The 19965-nt window shown below is 51.2% G+C and overlaps 2 protein-coding genes and 1 long non-coding RNA gene across 5 annotated transcripts in view; 1 reads left to right on the forward strand and 2 right to left on the reverse strand.

The window, feature by feature from the left end:
• Axin1 (axin 1) overlaps positions 1-5783 on the reverse strand; it is a 74760-nt gene extending 68977 nt beyond the window's left edge. For 2 of the 3 annotated variants that reach the window (XM_017802648.2, XM_008850813.3), the window contains exon 1: positions 3723-3823. The gene's annotated coding sequence lies outside the window, so the exon portion shown is untranslated. Of the gene's footprint in view, positions 1-3722; positions 3824-5662 lie in introns of those variants that run through there. The other variant, XM_029554855.1, reaches the window with a different exon arrangement.
• A 508-nt stretch (positions 5784-6291) lies between these two features.
• On the forward strand, positions 6292-19897 carry LOC115067294. The gene is made up of 3 exons (XR_003846722.1): positions 6292-6810; positions 8161-8326; positions 19625-19897. It is a non-coding gene; the product is annotated as an uncharacterized LOC115067294 (long non-coding RNA).
• Mrpl28 (mitochondrial ribosomal protein L28) lies at positions 16550-19534 on the reverse strand. The gene is made up of 5 exons (XM_008850815.3): positions 19190-19534; positions 18226-18378; positions 17622-17756; positions 17452-17538; positions 16550-16933 (listed from the first exon to the last, which is right to left on the reverse strand). The coding sequence occupies exons 1-5, from the start codon at positions 19475-19477 to the stop codon at positions 16823-16825; spliced, it is 774 nt and encodes a 257-aa protein (XP_008849037.1). The 5' UTR covers positions 19478-19534; the 3' UTR covers positions 16550-16822.
• Positions 19898-19965: the final 68 nt, after the last annotated feature.

Below are 19965 nucleotides of genomic sequence, written 5' to 3' on the forward strand. Positions count from 1 at the left end.
AAGACAACTTCTGGAAACTTACAAGAATGTCTCTCATACTAAGTGAATGCCTGGATCATGGAAGACTCCTCTGTTTTCATGGGGCTTGAAGACCACCCATCCTGGTTAAAGAAATGAATGAATGGAGGGCAAGAAAGCTGAAGAAAGAGTGCCTCTGTCCCCAGCCACCAGCACCAGTGAGCTGGTCCCTCACATATGATGACAATCATCTCACCTGCCCTAGTGACATTCAGAAAAAAAGAGCTCATTATTGAGTCTCAGGCAGGTGAACACATTCTAAGTCCAACAGCCTCTGTATTTTCTGTTTACTGTATCATTTTTCATACTTGGTATGCCTTATAACATATGCAATCACACAGCAAGACATCCTTCCAGCTCTCAACATCACCTAAAAGAGTAGTTGAGCATAGACCACATTCCACACCATGGACCAGTGATGGAAAGACACAGTCCATATGCAAAGGCATTTGTGCATCATTAACACAGACAACTTTAAAAATGCAGAAAGCTATTCTTGGCTGCTAAGTGTTCTCTTCCAAGGAGACTCCCTTCTGATAGCAAATAGTGACTAGGAACTTGGAAAAAAAATAGAGAAGGTACAGAAAAGATGAATTCCAAATTCAAGTATGCTTCTTATGTAAAGAAGCATACAGCTGATATAGTTTAGCTCTGCAAGCTGAAAACCAAACCACCTATCTCTCAGAGATTAGAGAACTATAGTTTTTGTTGCTGTGTGGGGTATACAAAAGAGATCAAACCAGTTCAGACTTGTACAGGAGCCTCTGCCATGGTCCTTAGTCCTTTCTGCTATATCCCACAGGAGCCTAGTGAGCCCCTGAGCTCTGGTTATGCTTCTCAACCTAACTAAGAGACAGACATCAACACAGCCTGCCCTATCACAAATGGTCCCAGCTAGAAGCAGGCTGGAGAGAGGGGCTTACAACATATCCCAGGGTCAAACACATGGAGCACAGAACAAGTCAGGGGATACTAAATAAATCCTTACCACTAAGCTGGGCATAGTAGCTCATACCTGTCATCTCAAGCACTCAAGACTGAAACAGGAAGATCTTCCTGATAATCCCTGTACTTAGGAGCAGAGGCAGGCATATGGAAATCAGCCTGGTCTCCCTAGGGAGTTCCAGGCCAGCTGTGGCTAAAGGGAGATCCTATTTCAAAAAGAAAAAAAAAAAGCTAGCCTGGGCTACAGAATGAGAGCCTGTCTCAAAAAAGAAGAGGAAAAAGAGGAGGAGGAGGAGGAGGAGGAGGAGAAAACTCAGTATATTGGCACACACCTGTAAATCCCAACACTTGGCAAACAGGGAGAAAGATCAAGAGTTCGAGGTCATGGGCTAGGACTATAGCTCAGACAGTACAGTGCTTGCCTAAGGTGCATGAGGCATTGGATTCTGTCCCTAGATCCCAAGTACTGTATAAAACCTCCCCGTACTTGAGAGGTAGAGGCAGGAGAACCAGGAATTCAAGGTCATCCTCAGCTACACAGAGAGTTGGAGGTTATCCTGAGCTACATGAGATCATGTCACAAAAGATGATAACTTAATGCACACCTACAACCAAAAAGAGGGTGTGATTTTCCCTGGTCACCACTCTACCGTGCTGGGCCCTGCCCTCCATGAAATCCATCCCTACCCATTCTCACACTGCGCACACTTCACCTGCTAGTAATGCTGATGGGCTAGATTACTAATAGCATGCACAGATAAGAGTGGGTCACAATTATGACATTTCTGTAGCTAATGACTTCTTAGGTTATAATTTCAGCCTCAGCAGGACCAGCCTGTTTCTTAACGTCAAGGCCTCCATAGCTGTGGCCTCCTGCTGCTCACTGACCATACCACACCTCAACTTTAGACACTTTCTGTGAGCTCTGTCAGCATGCAGTAAGCACCTTGGGTGTCTGCAGCACCACACAAGCCCATCATGTCTATGTCGCTCATATCTGGGAAACAATCACAGGAAAGAAGGAATGCATCCCTGGCCACCTATCCCTGGAAGTACATGAACACCCCCACAAATTACTGACACTGAAACGGTCAAATTCCCAATAATCTCTGGGTTCCCACAGAGCATACCTAGCATTTAGGGCGCACACACACGCACACACACACACACACACAGCAGCTACACTAATTCAGTAAGAGTCCAATGCCCACAGCACCAAATCTGGCCCACAACCTCTAACCACCATCTATAAAATGACTCCATAAAGGGAATTATACAAGTCTGATATCTTATTTAAAATCCCCTTGGGCACTGTCAAAGCACACAGCCCTGGGTACCTTGGGAGCAAGCTGAATGTGTATTTATTATATACTTTGTCTTTTTTTTTTTTTGAAGCTGAGGCCCAAACCCAGGGCCTTGCGCTTGCTAGGCAAGCACTCTGCCACTGAGCAAAATCTCCAACCCTGTATTTACTATATACTTAAACATAATTTCCAAACTTTTGACTTAGGTTGAATGTGGAAGTAACAGCATGACTGGCATTTTAGCAACTATTTATTGATTAAATTCTTGAAGGGTCAATGGTATCACTTCTTATCTAACCAGTCCCCCAACCACAAAAATTTTCAATGGCCAATATAACCTTTGTTTCTCTGAATGAAATCTAAGACAAGTCAACACCTGCTGAAAAATCAAACAAAACCCTGGTGCTTTACACGATTTCCCACTTGTCCCTGAAGTGGAAGTTCTAAAACTAAAACCAGCCAGTGCTGGCTACCTTAGGTAAAGTTAGACTGCATGCTCTCCAAAACAGCTTTTGGGTCCAGGGAACACGTGTGAGCAAAAAGTGCACACACAATCAGATCCCTTTATAAGTTACTTTGAGATGAGCTAAGAAAAATCTCCAGAGAATTGTATTTTTTTTTTCTACTGCTTCATGCCCAGCTAAAAATGTGTAGCTTTGTTTTCACTGGTGAGGCCAGATTGTAAATTCAAAATGTATGGTGAGGACAGAATCAAAGACCTAACTGTAAGAGACAGAACTATTTTGGGGGAGCAAGGCATCAACCAGACAAAGCATAAACACCAGGACAACTAGGTTATCTGGTAAGCCGAAACTCAGAATAGTCAGGGTGCCCTCCCTGGGTTGCACTATCCCCACTTTTCTTTTTTGCAGGGGGTGAGGGATGACACCAAAGGAGGACGGGGACAGACACACATACACACACCTCTCTCTGCCCCGCACACAGTCTGGCCCCAGCAGCTCCTCTGCACCCACCCACCCACCCAAACCCTAAACGCGTCCTAGGCCCACGGACAACAGCAGGCACACTACACTCAGCAAACACAGCTCCTCCTCAGAGTCCTGGGTCTACCTTACTTCCTCCTTTCCAGTTCACACAGACCTCCCTGCCTTCTCCACCCCCTGCTATCACCCCTTCCCTGCCTGGTACATCTGCCCCCAACAGTCCTTCACCCCATATACCTAGCACAGCACGCAGTCCTCACGCCTCGAGCGCATCCTTGGAGCCCGCACCTCTCCCGCCCTGCGTCCCCTCACAGCCCAGCACTCTCCGCGCCGCGCACATGCTCACACACCGGAGTACGCAAACCCCACGCTCCGACACGCCTCCAGCCCGCAACCCGCGCGCCCGTCTCTTCCGGGTCCGCGCCCGCCGGCCTAGCGCGGCCTACACCCGCAGCCACGGACAGCAGGCCTCGGCGCCACAGGAGCGCACTCTACGGCCCCCACTACTCACCGGCGCGCGGCGGCTGTGCAGGCGCAGCCCCGGGCCCGGATACCGGCCCGGCGCGGCCCATGAGATCAGCGGCGGCTCGGCGGGCGGGCCACCCGGGGCTCCTCCAGAGTTATTGTTATTGTTGAGATGGGGGCTGAGGAACCAGGGCCCCATCAGTCTTTGGCCGCCAGGCCCAGAAGATTGGTGATGGACCCACCCAGTCTCCCCGTCCCGCTCTTGGAGGAGACGGCGCCACACCGACTTGAGCGGGCTCCGGTGGCAACGGCAGCGGCAGCGGCGGGGGCAGCGGCCGCGGCCGCAGGCACTTCCAGGAGCCTGGAGTCCAAGCCCAAACCACTAAAGCCCAGGCCCGAGCGCCCCCACCGGCGCCGCCCGGAAGTGCGGGGGCGGGGCCCCGGCGTGGGGCGGGGCTCCGAGATGGGCGGGGCCGCGGCGTGAGATGGGCCGGCAAACAGGGACTAAAGTGAAGAGAAGGTGGTGGGGCCTGGGTGTAGGCGGGGACTCGGGAGTGGAGGCTCCGCCGCCGTGTGGGGCGGGGCTTTGAGCGTGGGCGCTGACTGAAAGAGCACCAGAAGAGCGCAGAGCAGGGTCTTGTGCTAAGAGGTGGGGTGGCGGCGTAGTTGGGGCCGGAACTGGGGAGCCAGGCCGTGTCTACGGTGGTGGAGAAAGGGAGTGGGCTTGGGGCGCACCAGGACGTAGTCGCGGAGTACTCCCGAGGAGGCGGCGACTGCAGCGGGTCCGGACAGGTGATATGGGAAGCTTGTCCCTGGGCGGGCTCTAGAGCTATGGACATCAATGAGCCCTGAGCCAGCGCACTGAGAGGACAGACCGCCCGTGTCTGAACCGTCATGCCTAGTCGGTGTGCCATCCTGACAGGACTTCTGAGTGTCCTGACACTCCCTACACACATACACTGTCTCCATGGCATCCCTTGCTGAGGATGGGGACCTGAGCCTGTCAAGCATTGCAGGCATTCCAAGGAAAAGAGGCGCCCAGCTCTCCTTGGCAACAGCCCCGCACCAGCTCTGGACAGTACCCTGTCAGAACCAGCACAATAGAAGGGTTTTGCTAGGCCTCAACCCTCTTATCAGCCACTCCCTAAGGAGAAGAGTGTAAGCACAAGGAATCACTACCCTGAGGACATCATCTGATCTACTGATCAGACCTCAGAGCACTGCCCCTGGCACCTCTCAGCTACTCCAGGCCGTCCTCATTTTGCAGAAAAGAGGTTGCTACTAGGCTCAGCCCACACCCACCCAGGGCTCACCTGGGTCAGTAGCCTTACCTGGCCTGCCAGGACTCCCTCATGCCCACATTCTTTCAGAACCTTTCCTTCTGGTATCTTCCCCCATACCATTCTATCCTGGCTGCAGCTGCAGTTACCCACCTACATGCATTCACAATGATGCCACTGCTAATGGCCACCATTGTGCTTTTTCCTAGACATTGCTCACCCTCATTGCCCAGCTCACTCATCCTTCATAGTTCCCAGGCAATAGCAGAAGCCCTGGTTTGGGTAGGCCACCTTCCACCCAGCTGCCCACCAGTGTCACCTGCCTGGAGAGATCCTAACCTGCCACCTGCCCTTTGGGATTTGGCACCGTGCCTTAAAGTGCAGGGTTGCTGTATACAGAGACGGGACAACATGGACAAGAGCTACTGGCCTGCTAATTTCCTTTCCCAGACCCATCACTGAGCTTCAGGGCACAGTCTGAGCTATGCAAAGTTGTACCGCTAAGCCAGCATGAGCTCCAAATCTTGGCAGCAGGTGTGCTGTTCACAAATGTTCAACAAGGAGAGCCCCAGGTCCCAGAGCCTATGGATACTGGTGACTCCTTTAACCCATTCATCCTCAACTCATTAAAAGAGACTGGGTGGGCAGTAGGTAGCTCTGACCTTGGGCTGCCTCCCCACTCCCAGACCCGGGCCCCAAGGCTTGCCTTGATTCTGTAGAGCTGCTGTTGCGGCCAGGCCAGGCTTTCAGGATCAAGTCCACGTCCATCCTCCTGCTAGACCACGGTGGTGGGTATCCCCAAGCCCTGGGACCAGAAGAGGACTCTCGAGCCTCCAGCTCCTCAGGCCCCCTGCCCTGCAGGGACAGGAAGGGAGTCAGGAAGCCTGGAGGAAATGCAACAGCCTAAGGTGGGCTGAGGGGTGGCTTTGAGGGGGAGAATGTCCAAACAAGGAGTCAGAGGAAGGGAAGGTTAGACCAGAGGAGGGAGTTCCACCAAGGACCAGACTATAGAGACCTTAGGGGGTTTCTGGAGAGGAAGGGGAAGAGGACAGCACTTTGGAATCTGCTTTTGAGGGATACATACACAGGGCCCTTAAGATGCAAATGCCCTTTACTCCAGTCAGAGTTGCCACTAACAGCTTTGACTTAACGTCCATGGTATTTGTTCAGGCTTCTTTCCAGGAACCAAAGGAAAAAATGTATGAGGAGCAATGATTTTTATCAAGGTAGACATAAAAAGAATACTTTGAAATAAAATGTGTTTTGAAGCCTTCAATATATTTGTCCAGATGACTTAAGATGACTCATAAAAAATAATACAAAGGAGGAGGGTGTGGCCTAGTGATACATGGCTGAGAAACAGAAGGGCAGCTGAAGAGATGGATGGCCACTGTCCATGTACCAGCTCAGGAAGAGTAGACAAAGGGGAACCATTCTGATCCCCAATTCTGGGCAAAAAGGAGTCTCAGGTTCAGTTAGTTTCTGACTGGCTGTCCTAATCCCTCTGCCCAGTGTAAAGGTAGTGGTGGCCAAGTGACTGAGCTCATATATGGGAAGGAAGACTTGTAGGTCTTACGTGGCTTATTTGCCATTCTAGAATGAAGCAGTCATTTAGGACCCAAAGTGGCTCAGGAGGGGGACTTGGGTGGCCCAATTCCCCAACTCTGTCACCCAGATACCTTCCTGTCATAAGCCCAGTCCTGGTGTCTCCCTCATCTCATAAGTCTTTTTCCACAGGGGGAGTGGCCAGGACCCCTTTGCCTAACAGAGGACAAGGACTTCAAGATACAGAAGTGAGAAGAAATGACACCTGGCCATATAAACACAGATGACAGCTGTTGTGCCACATAACAGGTCTGTGAAGGCAGGAGGAATAAGAACCCATCCTAGAGGCCTTTTATAGAAAGTAGAATTACCAATGGGTTCTTTTCTTTTCCCCTCCAAAACAGGGTCTCACCATATAGCCAAGACTGGCCTTATGATCCTCCTGCCCCAGCCTTCCAAGTGCTAGGACTACAGATATGTGCTACCATGTCCTGCATGGGTTTTATTTTATTTTCTATTCTTTAGGAATGTTCTGCAGTGACATTACTGCTACAATCACATGGAAGCCTCAACTCTGCAGTGGCTGCTACCTTCCAATTGGCATCAGTGTATAACTCATAGCAGCAACACAATAGCAAAGTGAACATCCCAGCATCCTGAAGGATGCAGCTGCTCATGGCAACATTGGCTGGTCCAGTCCTGTGTTCATTCCAGGCTTGGGGTCTCAGCAGACTCCAACTCTGGTACTAGCAACTGCCTTAGCACTGACATGCCTCCTGATAGGTTCTTCTGTTTAAAGATTCTTTTATTTATTTATTTTTTTAATTTTGTCTTTTTGAGGCAGGGTCTTCCTGTAGCCCCAGCTGTCCTGGAACTCACTATGTAGACCAGGCTGGCCTTGAACTCAGAGAGATCCGCCTGCCTCCACCATGCCCAACCTAAAGATTCTTCTTTTAAAAGAGTCTTCTCTTTTAAAGGTTCTTTTTAAAAGACCCTCTTTTTAAAAATTACATTTATAAGGGATGGAGAGATGGTTAAGAACACTGGTTGTTCTTGCAGAAGAGCCAGGTTAGAATCCCAGCACCCACATGGCAGCTAACTGTCCGTAACTCTGGTCCCAGGGATCCAACAGCCTCTTCTGACCTCCTCGGGCATTACACAACACAGGTGCACTTACCTAAGTGCAGGCAATACATGCATGCACATAAAAATTTTTTTAAAAAATTAAATTTATTAGCCAAGTGTGGTGGTACACACCTTTAATCCCAGCACCTGGGAGGCAGAGACAAGCAGATCTCTACACAGCAGGCCAGCCTGCTCTACACAGTAAGTTCTAGGTCAGCTGTGGCTGTAAGGAGACTCTGTCTCAAAACAAAACTTACATTTTATTCATTTACCCATTTATTTGCGCGTGTGTGTGTATGTGTACAAAAACAAGAGTGCCTTGGCCTGTATGTGTAAGTCAGAAGACAACTAAAAGGAGTTGGCTCTCCTTTCACTATATGGGTCCTGGAAAGTGAACTCAGGTCATAAGGCTTGACAGCTAGTGCCTTTATCTGCTGAGCCATCTTGCTGACCCCAAGCTCTTCTTCCTCTTACCATCATTCCTAGTACATAGATGTGTTACATTACTCTTGCTGTTTGGGTTTCTCCCAACAGGAGCACAACATTGCCCTAAATGATGTGGTTCAACGTGACTCCAGGGTCAGCCACTGTTGACACTCCTGAATAAGGGGTTATATGCCAGCCACCACCACAATGGAAAGTCAGGTGCCTCCTGCTTCCAGAATGCTATCTCACCCAGGTATCTGCCTTCCCCTCCCAGGTAAGGAGCACCCACTCACAGAGAAGTAGACAATGAACCTTTCTGCTTTGCTGGCATGGACTCTCAGAATTGGACCCTGTGGTCACTGTTTGTCCCTTCTGGCCCAGAGTTCAGGGTTAGTATCTATCTGTTCCAGTCCTAGTCGGCTGGTACCATGCTTATCCCCCAGGAAAACCTCCAGAACTATTTAATGCCATGTCTTAAATCCAGCAAATCTGACCCAGCACACCATGTCCCTGCCAGCCCCCAGCAGTCAAGAGCTGGTTGCTCTAAGGCAGGAAAACAGTGTCAACACGCATGAGGGTAGGGCTGGGACAGCTCCCCACCTGAGTGGGCCCTAAGCAAACCCTTCCTAGGATACTAGCCATACCTTAAAAAGTTTTTTTGATCACACTCATTTGTGTATGTACAGTACATGAATGTGTCATGGCACACATATGGCAGTCAGAGAACAAACTATGGAAGTCAGTTCTTTCTTTCTGCCTTACAGGTCCCAGTGATAGAATTCAAGTCATCAGGCTTAATGGCAGGCTTGATGCACTGAGTCATCTTACCAGCCCTCTATACCTTCTAATTAGGGTCTGACCCCAGCTTCTTAAGGGAAGTCATCTATACTGCCTTTCTGACAGGTTCTAGCCCCCAGGGACCTGTCTGGGAGTCTAGGAGCAGTGGGAGGGCAGATACTGGGAGATAGGCAAGTAGAGTCAGCAGGTGGGCATAGAAAGTATGACATCTAAGTTAGCTTTTTCTTTTCTTTTCTTTGAGACAGGATCTCACTATGTAGCTCTGGCTGGTTTAGAACTCTCTATGTAGACCAGGCTGACCTGGAACTCACAGAGATCTACCTGGGATTCAAGACATGGAACATATACCACCACACCTGGCCCTAAATTAGTTCTTTTGACTCCCCTAGCTCTGGGGCCTAGGAAGCAGGAAGGGAGGGCAGCCTGCCACCAAGCCCAGCACCTCACCCAACTAGGAAACCTCAGGACATGAAGGCATGACACTAGTCTCCCCGGAGACTTGAGCACCTGCTGTCTGAGTAACAAGAGTGTCCTCCTTGGCAAAGTGGTCCATGTGCAGCCTTGCATGGACAGTACCAGGTAGCAAGACAGAGCTTACTGCTGGCTATGACCTAGTCAGGTGTCTCACATATGTGTTGGAAAAAGGTTGAGGCCTACTGGCTTTCCCAACCTTAGCACTATTTCCCCAGGATAGGTAGTATCCTCCCTAGTGCCCTGAAGGTACTTAGAAAATGATCATACTTCCCTACAAAGCCTCAGGCCATGTCCTTTTCCCATCCTGAGTATACCTGCCCTCTTGCTGCCCACTGTTACCTTTCTCCATGTTTCCTCCCTTGATATCCTTCCCCATCCTTTCTACCTCTGTCCTCACAGGCCTCTCCACATGCCAGGCACTCTGGCATCCCTGTATGAGGTATGTTTTCCTTCTTCCTGACTTAGCTTAGCTCCCCCCAGAAACCTAGCAGTCCCAAGGACCAATAGCCACACCTCCAGCTGGTGGCCAGGGAACATCCTGACCAAATGTAAAGAGGTGTCCCTTAGGGAGGCCAGTAGTCCACACCTTCAGCCCACCTAGGCCCTTCCTTCTGCCACCCACCCTCAACATTGCTGTACTGCGATGTCTCTCTCAGCTGCCTAGGAACCCTGCAGGCGGCAGCGGCCAAGTTCTAAGTATGTGATTATGTATGCTGGGATCCCTCTGGCCCCTTTGTTGCTGCAGAATCTGTCATGGCAAACAAAAGTGCACTGGATTAGCCACAGTGGATTAAAAGATTTGCTTCTGAGAGTTTACCTAACAACCTAACAATCACATCGACAGCAGCTTTCAACCCCCAGGATGCATTTACCAGGGCAGCTGAGAGCTCAAGGCCTCTGTGGGCAGCAGGACCTGGTTGCAGTAGTTATACACCCAGACATAGCCCATCCTCATACCAGCACTGCCCTTGGCCAGGCCTTCCTACTCAGCTCCTGTGTGCTCCTTTGAGCAGACTTTGGGAAAGAACAGGATTCAAGTAAAAGGTAGAGGCCCAGGTATGGGGACTAGGCATAGCCAGGACTGCCTTCCAGAGGGTGTACTAAGGACCAGGCCTCTCCTGTGCCCATCTTGGCCCCCAGACATATCCATGCATGTCATACACAGCAGCAAGGACAGAAGCAACATGGAGGGTGGCCACAGCAGGCAGGTAATATACCACTGTGCTGAAGCACATGGTCCCTCCACTGTCACCCCACAGCATATGCTCCTACCCACATGTGTGCATACACATATGTGCATACACACACACACACACACACACACACACACACACACACAAAGCATGCCCCCTTTGATCTCCGAAGGGGACTCCATTGACAAGCTCTTAATCGCAGCTGCCTGTGCAGGGCTGTGCTCTGAAGTCCCGAGTAATGGGATTTGGAGCTTCTGATCTATCTGGGCTGGCTGCTCCCCGTTATAGGTGAATATTTTTTTTCTATTGCTTCTTTTTCTTTTTTGCCCCCCTTCTTGAAAAAACAAAACAAATGCTCCTTAAACCATGCCGATTTGAGGCAGCTTGTTGCTGAGCCCAGGCGTGGTGGCCATGACGCTGAGGGCCCGGGCTAGTCGGGGGTCTTTGATGCTGCCTTAGTGTGGAATCTGATGTGGGAGACCTACCAAGGCGGCTTTCAGGCCGTGGTGTGGTGGGCTCCATTCTGCTCATGGACTTTCTTTTGTCTCCTCCCTTGACCCTTTCTTGGTCCACATGGGGAGAGGGGTCCAGAGTAAAGGTGCGGTGGGAGGGCGTGTGTGTTCTGAGGGTGGGGTGGGCTGAGGGCAGGGCCATAGCCACAAGAACAATGGGCTGCAAGAACCACCTACATCCACCTGTCCGCCCTTCCTTCTGTCCATCTGTCCACCCGCCTGGCTTACCTCACCTGCCTGGCTCCAAGTGCCTGATCTCGCCCCACTGTCCCGCTGTCCGCCATGATGGGCTTGGCTGTCCGTCCGAGCACTTTCAGCCACTCCAGGAAGCGGGTCCCTGCTCTTGGCCACTGTGTGGCTGGGAGGCAGAAGCGTGACTCTAGGCTGCAGCTCGGGCTCCTGCCGCCTATTGGCTGAGGCAGGGACCAGATGACGGGCCTCAGAACCCTATGGTAGCCATGGCAACCAGCCCCTTTAGACACCGCCACCCCCCCAGCCACTCCTATCTGAGGAGGGAGCAGGCAGTGCTGCCAGGGGGGCCATGCCAGTGTCCCTTCAGAGGGGCAACTGGATGTGGCCGCATGGTAGCTGTTTCACACTAACTATTAAGCATTTTTGATATATGTTTCATACATGTCCCATGTGAGGGTCTCTGTTCGCCTCATGGCCCATCCTGGGCTGTTCCATGTCTGGTTTGACCCTCTGGATAAGATAGAAGCAATGATCTTTGGAGCCCCTGCTGAGAAAAGGACTTCAGGTCAGGCTTGCCCCAGGGTCTGATAGGCCAGGCCTAGTCTGAAGAGAAAACAGTGAGGTGGGGGGAAAAAGGGGAGGACTCCCATCTCCAACCCCAAGTAGGGAAAGCCAAGCTTTTGGCCTACTCCAGGTGACAGTTTGTCAGCACCGTCCCTGCCCATAAACAACTCCACGTTCTTCCTGTAGTACCAAGATTCTCTCAAGCGTCTCCCAAGGTCCTGGGTATTATCCTGCTCCCCACCTGGCAGGACTCTGGAACCTGATCCACATTCAACAGACAGGTTAACCACCACCTACACACCCTTCCCTGGGTGCAGGGTCTTCTGGAGGACCCTGTATCCCCAGGGCCAACTAGCATCAGTCCCCAGCAAGATAGTCCAGGATACACCAAGACCAGAGATTCTCAGCAAGGGTGTGATGTGTCATCCCTCTATACGCTGGTCATCCAGTGTTACAGGCCCTTGAGCAAACTTGAAGCCACCAACACCCCAGTTTTGTAACATTCAGAAACCACCAAGCCTATTTAAATACCACTAGGAGCAGCACTGCCTGGTCAGGAGCCCTGAGAAGGCCTCTTGAGAGCCTTTCCAAACTGCATCCTACTTCCTGGGTCCAGCCCAGTCTACAGCTCCTGAGCATAATGTACTGATGAACACCTTCAGGGCTTTGAGGAACAGATGTGATCTTTTAGCTTCTGGGAAAAGGCCAGGGCCTTAGTAGGCCCCAGGAAGCTAAGTAGTCAATAAGGAGGGTTGTTTGTACCAATGCTAGAGGGACCAAGGAACTAGGGAGTTCTTGTATCCAAAGAAGCAGAGACAGAATAAGAAGGGCTGGTCCTGGGGACCCAGTCTTGGAATGGGACTTGTCTTATCTTAAGCTGTTTGACCAGCCTCAATATGGCTCATGGCTCAACTGCTTCATATTGTCCAGCTTGGTGCCACCTGAGCTGTTGTCACAGGACAACTGACCTTGAAGAGTCTCCCTATAATGTTGGAGGCCACCAGCAAACAGCTCTCATTCAGGGACAGGGTATGGTTAGAGATGGCAACCTGGGTCAGCTGGAGGTAGTTTCAGGGAGCAAGTTCATTCTGCAGCATAGGGTGAACTTAGGGAGATTGGAGTGAGTTGCAGCAGGTGAATGGGGTGGTGTGGGGTCTCTCCTGTTGGCTGAGCTTATCAGACCCAGGGATCCAGGCCAGCGTGACTTAGGGTGGGCAGGAAAAGGATTGGAGACCATACAACTTGACCAATATCTGCAGCAAGGGCTCAAACTGTCAGGAGATCGTGGTGGTAGCACCTCCAGTGGTTCCCAGAATGCTGACAGGGTACAAGACAGTGTCAAAGGTACCTACCATCCCCCACCACCCTGAATATCTGACTAGGGATCAGCAAGCAAATGAGATACTCAGAGACAAGTCAAGTGCAGAGCTCTGGACTGTGCCTACAGGCTACCTCATGTTCCTTTTACCTGTGATTGGCAGAGGTCCTAACCTTCCTGGCCTTGGATGGCTCATTTCTACATGGAGTGATGGAGTCACTCCTTCTCAGGCCTCCACTGCCCTGGCCCCAGTGTACAAGAATAGCAGCATCAAGAAATCATAGCAGCAGTGGTCCACCCTCTTAACTACCCTGGTCTCCACAGCTAGCTACAACCCTACAGCCCTTTTGACATTAAGGTTGACCCAGGCTCTAATATCAAAACATGGGGGTGTCTCTGCCTTTTGCAGGTTGATCTTAGTACAGACCCTGACAGACATAGCAGAAGACTGACTGGTTAGCCTACAGGACACAGAAAGGGCTCAGGATGGCTAAGGCAGTTGGCCTAGAAGAGAGGAATGGGACACATGGAGAACAAGGAACTACTGGCGGAGCCATTTCAGATAGGTTCTCACAGATTGCATCTCAATTCCTATCTCCATGTGTGGTACCAATCACAAGAATGAGCTTGCCTCACAGTGTGTATGCACACATGTGTAAGTATTGTACACTCCATGTGCTCTCCTCTGTCCTATAAGCTGAGACCCTTGGACACATCCTACAAGGCAGAATAATGTGCAGATGGTCCATTTGGAGCCTTTCCCTGGCTTGAGTCATTTTACTGGGGGGAGGGGATAAGCCATATTTTTCTGTATTCATGATGCCAAATCCATATTTTTGGCATCATATTTTTCTGAGTCAAGAATCTTGGTGAAACTAGACATGGCTCACACCTGAAATCCCAGCACTCAGAAGCCTGAAGCAGGAAGTTTGTTTCCAGTTTAAGGCAGCCTGGGTTAGAGATCCTGTCTCAAAAAACAAAACAAAACAAAATAAAACAAAGCCAGGCGTGATGGCACACACCTTTAATCCCAACACTCGGGAGGCAGAGGCAGGTGGATCTCTGTGACTTCAAGGCCAGCCTGGTCTACATAGTGAGTTCCAGGACAGCTGGGGCTACAAGGAGACCCTGTCTCAAAAAACAAACAAACAAACAAAAAAACACTAGGCATGCACCTTTAATCCCAGGGAGACAGAGGCAGGCCTGGTCTCTGTGAGTTCAAGGCCAGCCTAGTTTACATGGCAAGATAGCTGAGTTCCAGGCCAGCCAGACCTACATAGTAAGACCCTGTCTCAAAAAACCAAACCAGGTGTGGTGGTGCACGCCTTTAATCCCAGCACTCAGGAGGCAGAGGCAGGTGATCTCAGTGAGTTCAAGGCCAGCCTGGTCTACATAGTGAGTTCCAGGACAGCTGGGGCTACAGGGAGACCCTGTCTCAAACAGAATGTTTGTAAGAATATGATGAAACCAATGCCACAAAAAGGGGCTATTCTGGGATTCACGGCCAGGGCCACACCAGAGTCCATCTCAGTCCTGCCTGGCCTCCTGTTAGGAGGATGAAACAGCCTCAAGCTGACTTCTTCAGGCCACACTCGGCACCTGTTACTGGCAGCCAAACCAATGGCTAGCTTGAGTAACCCCCATTCCACTGGCCCAGAACCACAGCCCTAAGAGTCAATGTAAACAGCATATGGACATTTACCCACCCCATTGTTCAAAAAAGATACTAAGGCTGGTCTGTAAGCATAAGGTCCAAAGACTAGTTCTCCAACCTACTCTGACTGCATCCCCCAAGCCAGACACAGGTCCTCTGGGGCTCCAGGAATTGATGCAAGAAATCCTACAGGTCCTAGCCAGGCCTAGGGGTACACATCAGTAATTATAGCACTTGGAGCAGAGGCAGGAGGATCTGGAGTTAAAGCCTAGCCTAGGCTACACAGTGAGACCTTGTCTCAAAAATATAACAAAAACCCATAGATCTTGCTTGATCCAGGTGTTGGCAGTGAGAAAAGAGATGAACAGACAGGGGCAGAACCAAGTCAGATAGTGAGGACTTCTGCTACATATACCAAGGAGAGATTGGTTTAAATTCAGGACTGAACATGGAAATTGTGGGGTTGAGGCAAGAAAAACACAAATTTGAAGCCAGTGGTGTGGGAACCATACCAATGATGTGGGACAACTGGGCAGAGCCTTGTGGGTCAACCAGGACAACAACTGGCTGATCATTGCCAGTTAAAAACATTTTTTTTTCAAATTAGAGCCAATGAGATTTGCCACCAAGCCTGATGACCTGGTTTGATCCCCCAAGCCTACATGGTAGAAGAGAACCAACTCTCATAAGCTCTCCTCTGACTTCCACATGCACACTGTGGCACATGTATGCACATTTGCACACTAAATAAAATAATGTAATTTTTAAAAGAATTTAAGAATTATTCACAGAGCAAAGGTGTTAGGTGGTTTGCTAGGGCAGAGAGGCCAAAGTGGACAGAACAATCCCTGGGGGTACACCCACTGGGCTCTGACCTCAGGGCAGGCTATGACCCCAGGGCAGGCCCTGATTCTCATGGATCTCCCTGTGTGCCATACCCCTCCGCCCTGACTCCTCTTACACTGGCAAGATGGCTGTGTGTCTCCTCTGGATTTGGCATCATGAATACAGCCAAGCATAGGCATTCCGATGGTATATCCTCAGGGGATCCCAGTGTCCCTCAGCCAGTGGCCAGGCCCAAGTCCTGAAGGTGATTAACTCTCCCTTTTGCACTAGCTGTGGTCAGGTATGGGCTCTAAGAACTCAGCAACCACTACCACTTCCTCCTACACACATAGCTTAAGAGACCCTCCATGTCTAAAAGACCCTTCCCATCCTTCCCAGAGAAAGTAATAGGCTTCAATGCTCAAGTCTCTGAGCCCCCCAACTTTCAGCACAAGAAGGGCCCCAAGGTACCTGGCCTGGCTCCCTACCTCAAGCCACTGCCCCACAAGGCAGATGGCGGTAGTTAAGAAGAGGTAGGTGGTACAGTCATGGCCTTCAAGTCCATGTGGCCCCATTTCCTGCATCTTTACAATATAGATGCTGATGGAAGCTCTAGACCCAAGAAGCTGCCCCCTCCTGGTTCTTCAAAACATACTATAGAGAGCCTTTCCCAGACCTTAGCCAGGCCCCAGCTTCCCTTCCTCTGCCCTGAATAACATTCCAGAACAGACAGGAATGTACATTAAAAGGGAAGAAGCTCCACTCTGCTGTACCCTAAATGCCTCAACTATGGGGGACCCTTTCCCAGAGGAAGATAGGCACAAAAGAGGATTTCAGTCTGCACAGCTCAGCAGGGCCAGCAATTGCAGTTGGACAGCACACATAGTCTCCCTGCGTCTCTGGGACAGGAGAATAACCAGGCTAAGAACACACAGAGGACTTGAGTTCCAAACAAAGCAGCACATCCTTACTGTGGCTCAGACTGGCTCAGACTTTACTTGTTCCCAGCTTCACAAGAACCATAAATGCTGCAAGTCCTTGACCAGCCGAGACAGGCCTCTGTTTGGCTTCAGGTCTCCAACAGTCTTGGGACAGAAGGCTTCTCTGAAAAGCCTACTATAGGAGCTGTGTGGCCAGAACCTGCCAAGCAGGATTCATTTACTGCTCACAGGTGGCCCTCATGGCCACCCCAGCTGTGTCCACAGTGCTAAAAGCCCATGGGGAAGGTCGAGCCCGGTGGTCAGGCGTGGTCACTGGCTCTCTTCTGCACCACTGCGGGCTTCGACAGAGCCTGCTCCTGAAGCCGCTGGACCAACTCCTCTACGTAGACCTTGAACAGTGGGACAGGGTCCTGAAGGGGAGAGGTCATGGTAAGGCTCAATGTAGCCCAGAGAAGGAGCTCTGGGAAGGGTGGTAACCAGCTACTGCTGGCAAAACAGAGAGAAATTAGGGTATGGAGGGACCTGGGCTAGGCAGAATCACATGAGACTCTTGCCAATCTGGAGATCAGGGCCTACCCACCAAACCAAAGCCTGCACTCTCATGGGCATCCAAGAATCACATGCCTGCCCCTGGTTCCCTGTCCTGGTAGTCACCACAGGCACTAGACTATTTGGGGGAACAAACACAAAAGAAGATCCTGAGGGATGCTGGCTGTCCAAGTAAATACCCAGTGCCACGGATCTCTTCCCTGAGAATTCAGGGGTAGGTGAAGGAAGGACTTCAAGAGAAGGAAACATGCCATGCTTCTCCAAGCAGACAGGAACCAAATGCATAGCAGCAGATATGGCAGCCCCTCACCCACCCAGGATCTCTCCAAAGCAGTAGCCCCCATTACCCATCCCCAGTGGCTGGCGCACAAGTGCTCACCTTTTCCTCCAGAAGCCTCTGCTTCTCCACAGCCTCCTCCAGTGTCAGGCCAACCCACTCAGCCTCTGCCTCTGGGATGACAAACCTCTGTGCAGGCAGAGGGAAGGCTTAGTGAGGCCCAAGATTAGGCCAGAGGTCTCAAGCAGCAAGGAGGATAGAGAAACCCTCACCTTGTACTTGTCATAGATGGCTGCCCTCCGCTCAGGGTCATCAGGGTGTAGTTGGGGGTCCTGGCGGGCAAGTCTCAGCAGCATCCCTCGCTTCAGGTCCATGCCAAACTTGGAGCACAGGTCCTCCTTTGGGGTCTGGCAGAAGGTTCACATGGGGCCAAATGCTTCATCTGGTCCCCACTCATCCCACCAGCGACCCTGTTGGGTTCCTCTTCAACTGCTGGCAGCCCTAGGCCAGACTAGAGCACAACAGGCTTGGGGCAGCACTAACAAGCAAGCCTGGTATGGGTCAGGCCCCACATAAACTCAAGAGAAGGGTAGGAAGTAGCTGTGCTCATTCAGTATCCTTAGACAAGTCGGCAGCTCACAAGGCACCCTCTTCAGGCAGAAAACTCCTACTGGGGCTGTCCAAAAGGGGGCTCAGTTCCACTGTGTTTTGCCACACTTGTAGGCTAACCTAGATGCCATGTGCCCTGATGTGGTCCTGCTTTGCACCTCAAGTCTGACAAGACCACCCTGAACACAAACACACACACACACACGCACACATGCACACACGCACACATGCACACACGCACACAGTACACTATGCCCCCACACTTGCCTTGAGTATATAGAAGTCAAACCCATAGGCCTCATCAATGAGATCCAGGGTTCGCATGGTCACTGTCACAGTGAACTTCTTGTCCAGGATTTCACTGTAGAGCTCACGTGTGAAGAGCTGAGGCTTCCACACTTTCTTCACCCTCCTCGCAAGCTGAGGGTGCAAGAGAGACCTGTTGACTGCTGGGATGTCTCCCTCCAGACCAAGTGGACCCCAAAGCACCTTCCTGGGAGCTGTGCCAATGTGGGCTCTGCCCTCTCAGTTCCCTAGAGGCTCCTCCACAGATCCACTGCTGCCAAACTCAACTCCTCAGGCTGGACACGGATGCCCACCTATAAGTCTGCTTCTCAGGCTTGCCCTAAACCTACTGGTTGGTATGTGTTCCAAATACTAGCACAACTGAAACCCCAGGAAGTGAACAGCGGCTTGGTGGCCTGAAACATTTGCTGTCCTCTACAAGGTTTGGCCAGGGGCAGAGTCTCACCAGAGCAGACTCCAGACTCTGCCCCTTGCTAGCTGCCTGGCTTTGAGCATCTCAGCTTCCCTTATTTTGATAGGGAAGGAGCTAAGCTACCTTCCTGTCACAAGAATTAGACAAATGATGACAGAAGCTAGCAGGTGACAACTGGATCGCACCTCTCTCTCCTCCTCAGCAGGTAGACCCCTCCCATCTACGCTTCCTTTTGGTTCTGGTGCTGGGAATTGAACCCAAGGCCTTGCACCTCCTAGGCAAGCTCTCTACCATCTTTCTCCATCGCCCAGCGCTATCCCATCCTTACTTTGGACGGTTCCAGGGTCCCGACCACCCCACCACTCCCCGCCCCTGGATTCGGCCAGTGGAGTTTTCCAAATCCTTGCCGCTCCACTTGTCAGAAAGCTCCATGTTCAGGGCTTGTGTCCGATGGGCCAACGTTCCCAAGTTCCCAGCGAAGACTCGAGAACCATCGAGACGGCTCGCACTCACCTTATCGTTGTTGGAGTATCTGTAGCCCAAGATCAAACCCTCTCCGCCCCACAGCCCCTGCTGGGACTCTGGAGGGTAGTAAATTGGAATGGGAACGTCCTCCACGCGCTCCCGCTGCCTGTTCTTGGGGTTGATCTTGAACTTGGCCCCATGGGGCCGGTAGTGTACCGGGGTAGGCGTCAGCTTTTCTTCCAACGAGCGCAGGAAGTGCGCGGGTAAGCGCGCATAGATGCCCTGTCGCAGCCGCAGCAGCTGCCATAGGTGCACCGGATACTTATGAAGAGGCATCGCGCCACACTCAACAGCCTACAGAAGCTGCGCGCACCCAGCCTGCCGGAACCGGAAAGGCGCCGCCAAACCCGAACCTTTGCCCACTGCCGATTGGCTGCAGCACCCATCCGTCTAAGACAATTCCACCCCTTTTGCTTTCTTTAGGGACCGAGGAAAACTCCCTGATATCAATGTAGAAGCTCAAGGCACCGTCAGCCAAGTACAGCCCAGACGTTTCCCAACAGCTTTCACCAGCGTAAAGCGGCTAGCCACCTTGGATTCCGCCGCCCCTTCCAGGAACGCATTCGTTTGATTTGAAAAATCATTGTAGAATATTAAATTTACCAATTACATAAAAATATGCCTTCAGGCGGACGTGGTGGCGCGCGCCTTTAATCCCAGCACTCGGGAGGCAGAGGCAGTCGGATCTCTATGAGTTCAAGGCCAGCCTGGTCTACATAGTGAGTTCCAGGACAGCTGGGGCTACAGGGAGACCCTGTCTCAAA

The sequence above is a fragment of the Nannospalax galili genome, unplaced genomic scaffold (genome assembly GCF_000622305.1).
Source record: "Nannospalax galili isolate Female #2095 unplaced genomic scaffold, S.galili_v1.0 scaffold104, whole genome shotgun sequence".
NCBI lineage: Eukaryota > Metazoa > Chordata > Mammalia > Rodentia > Spalacidae > Nannospalax > Nannospalax galili.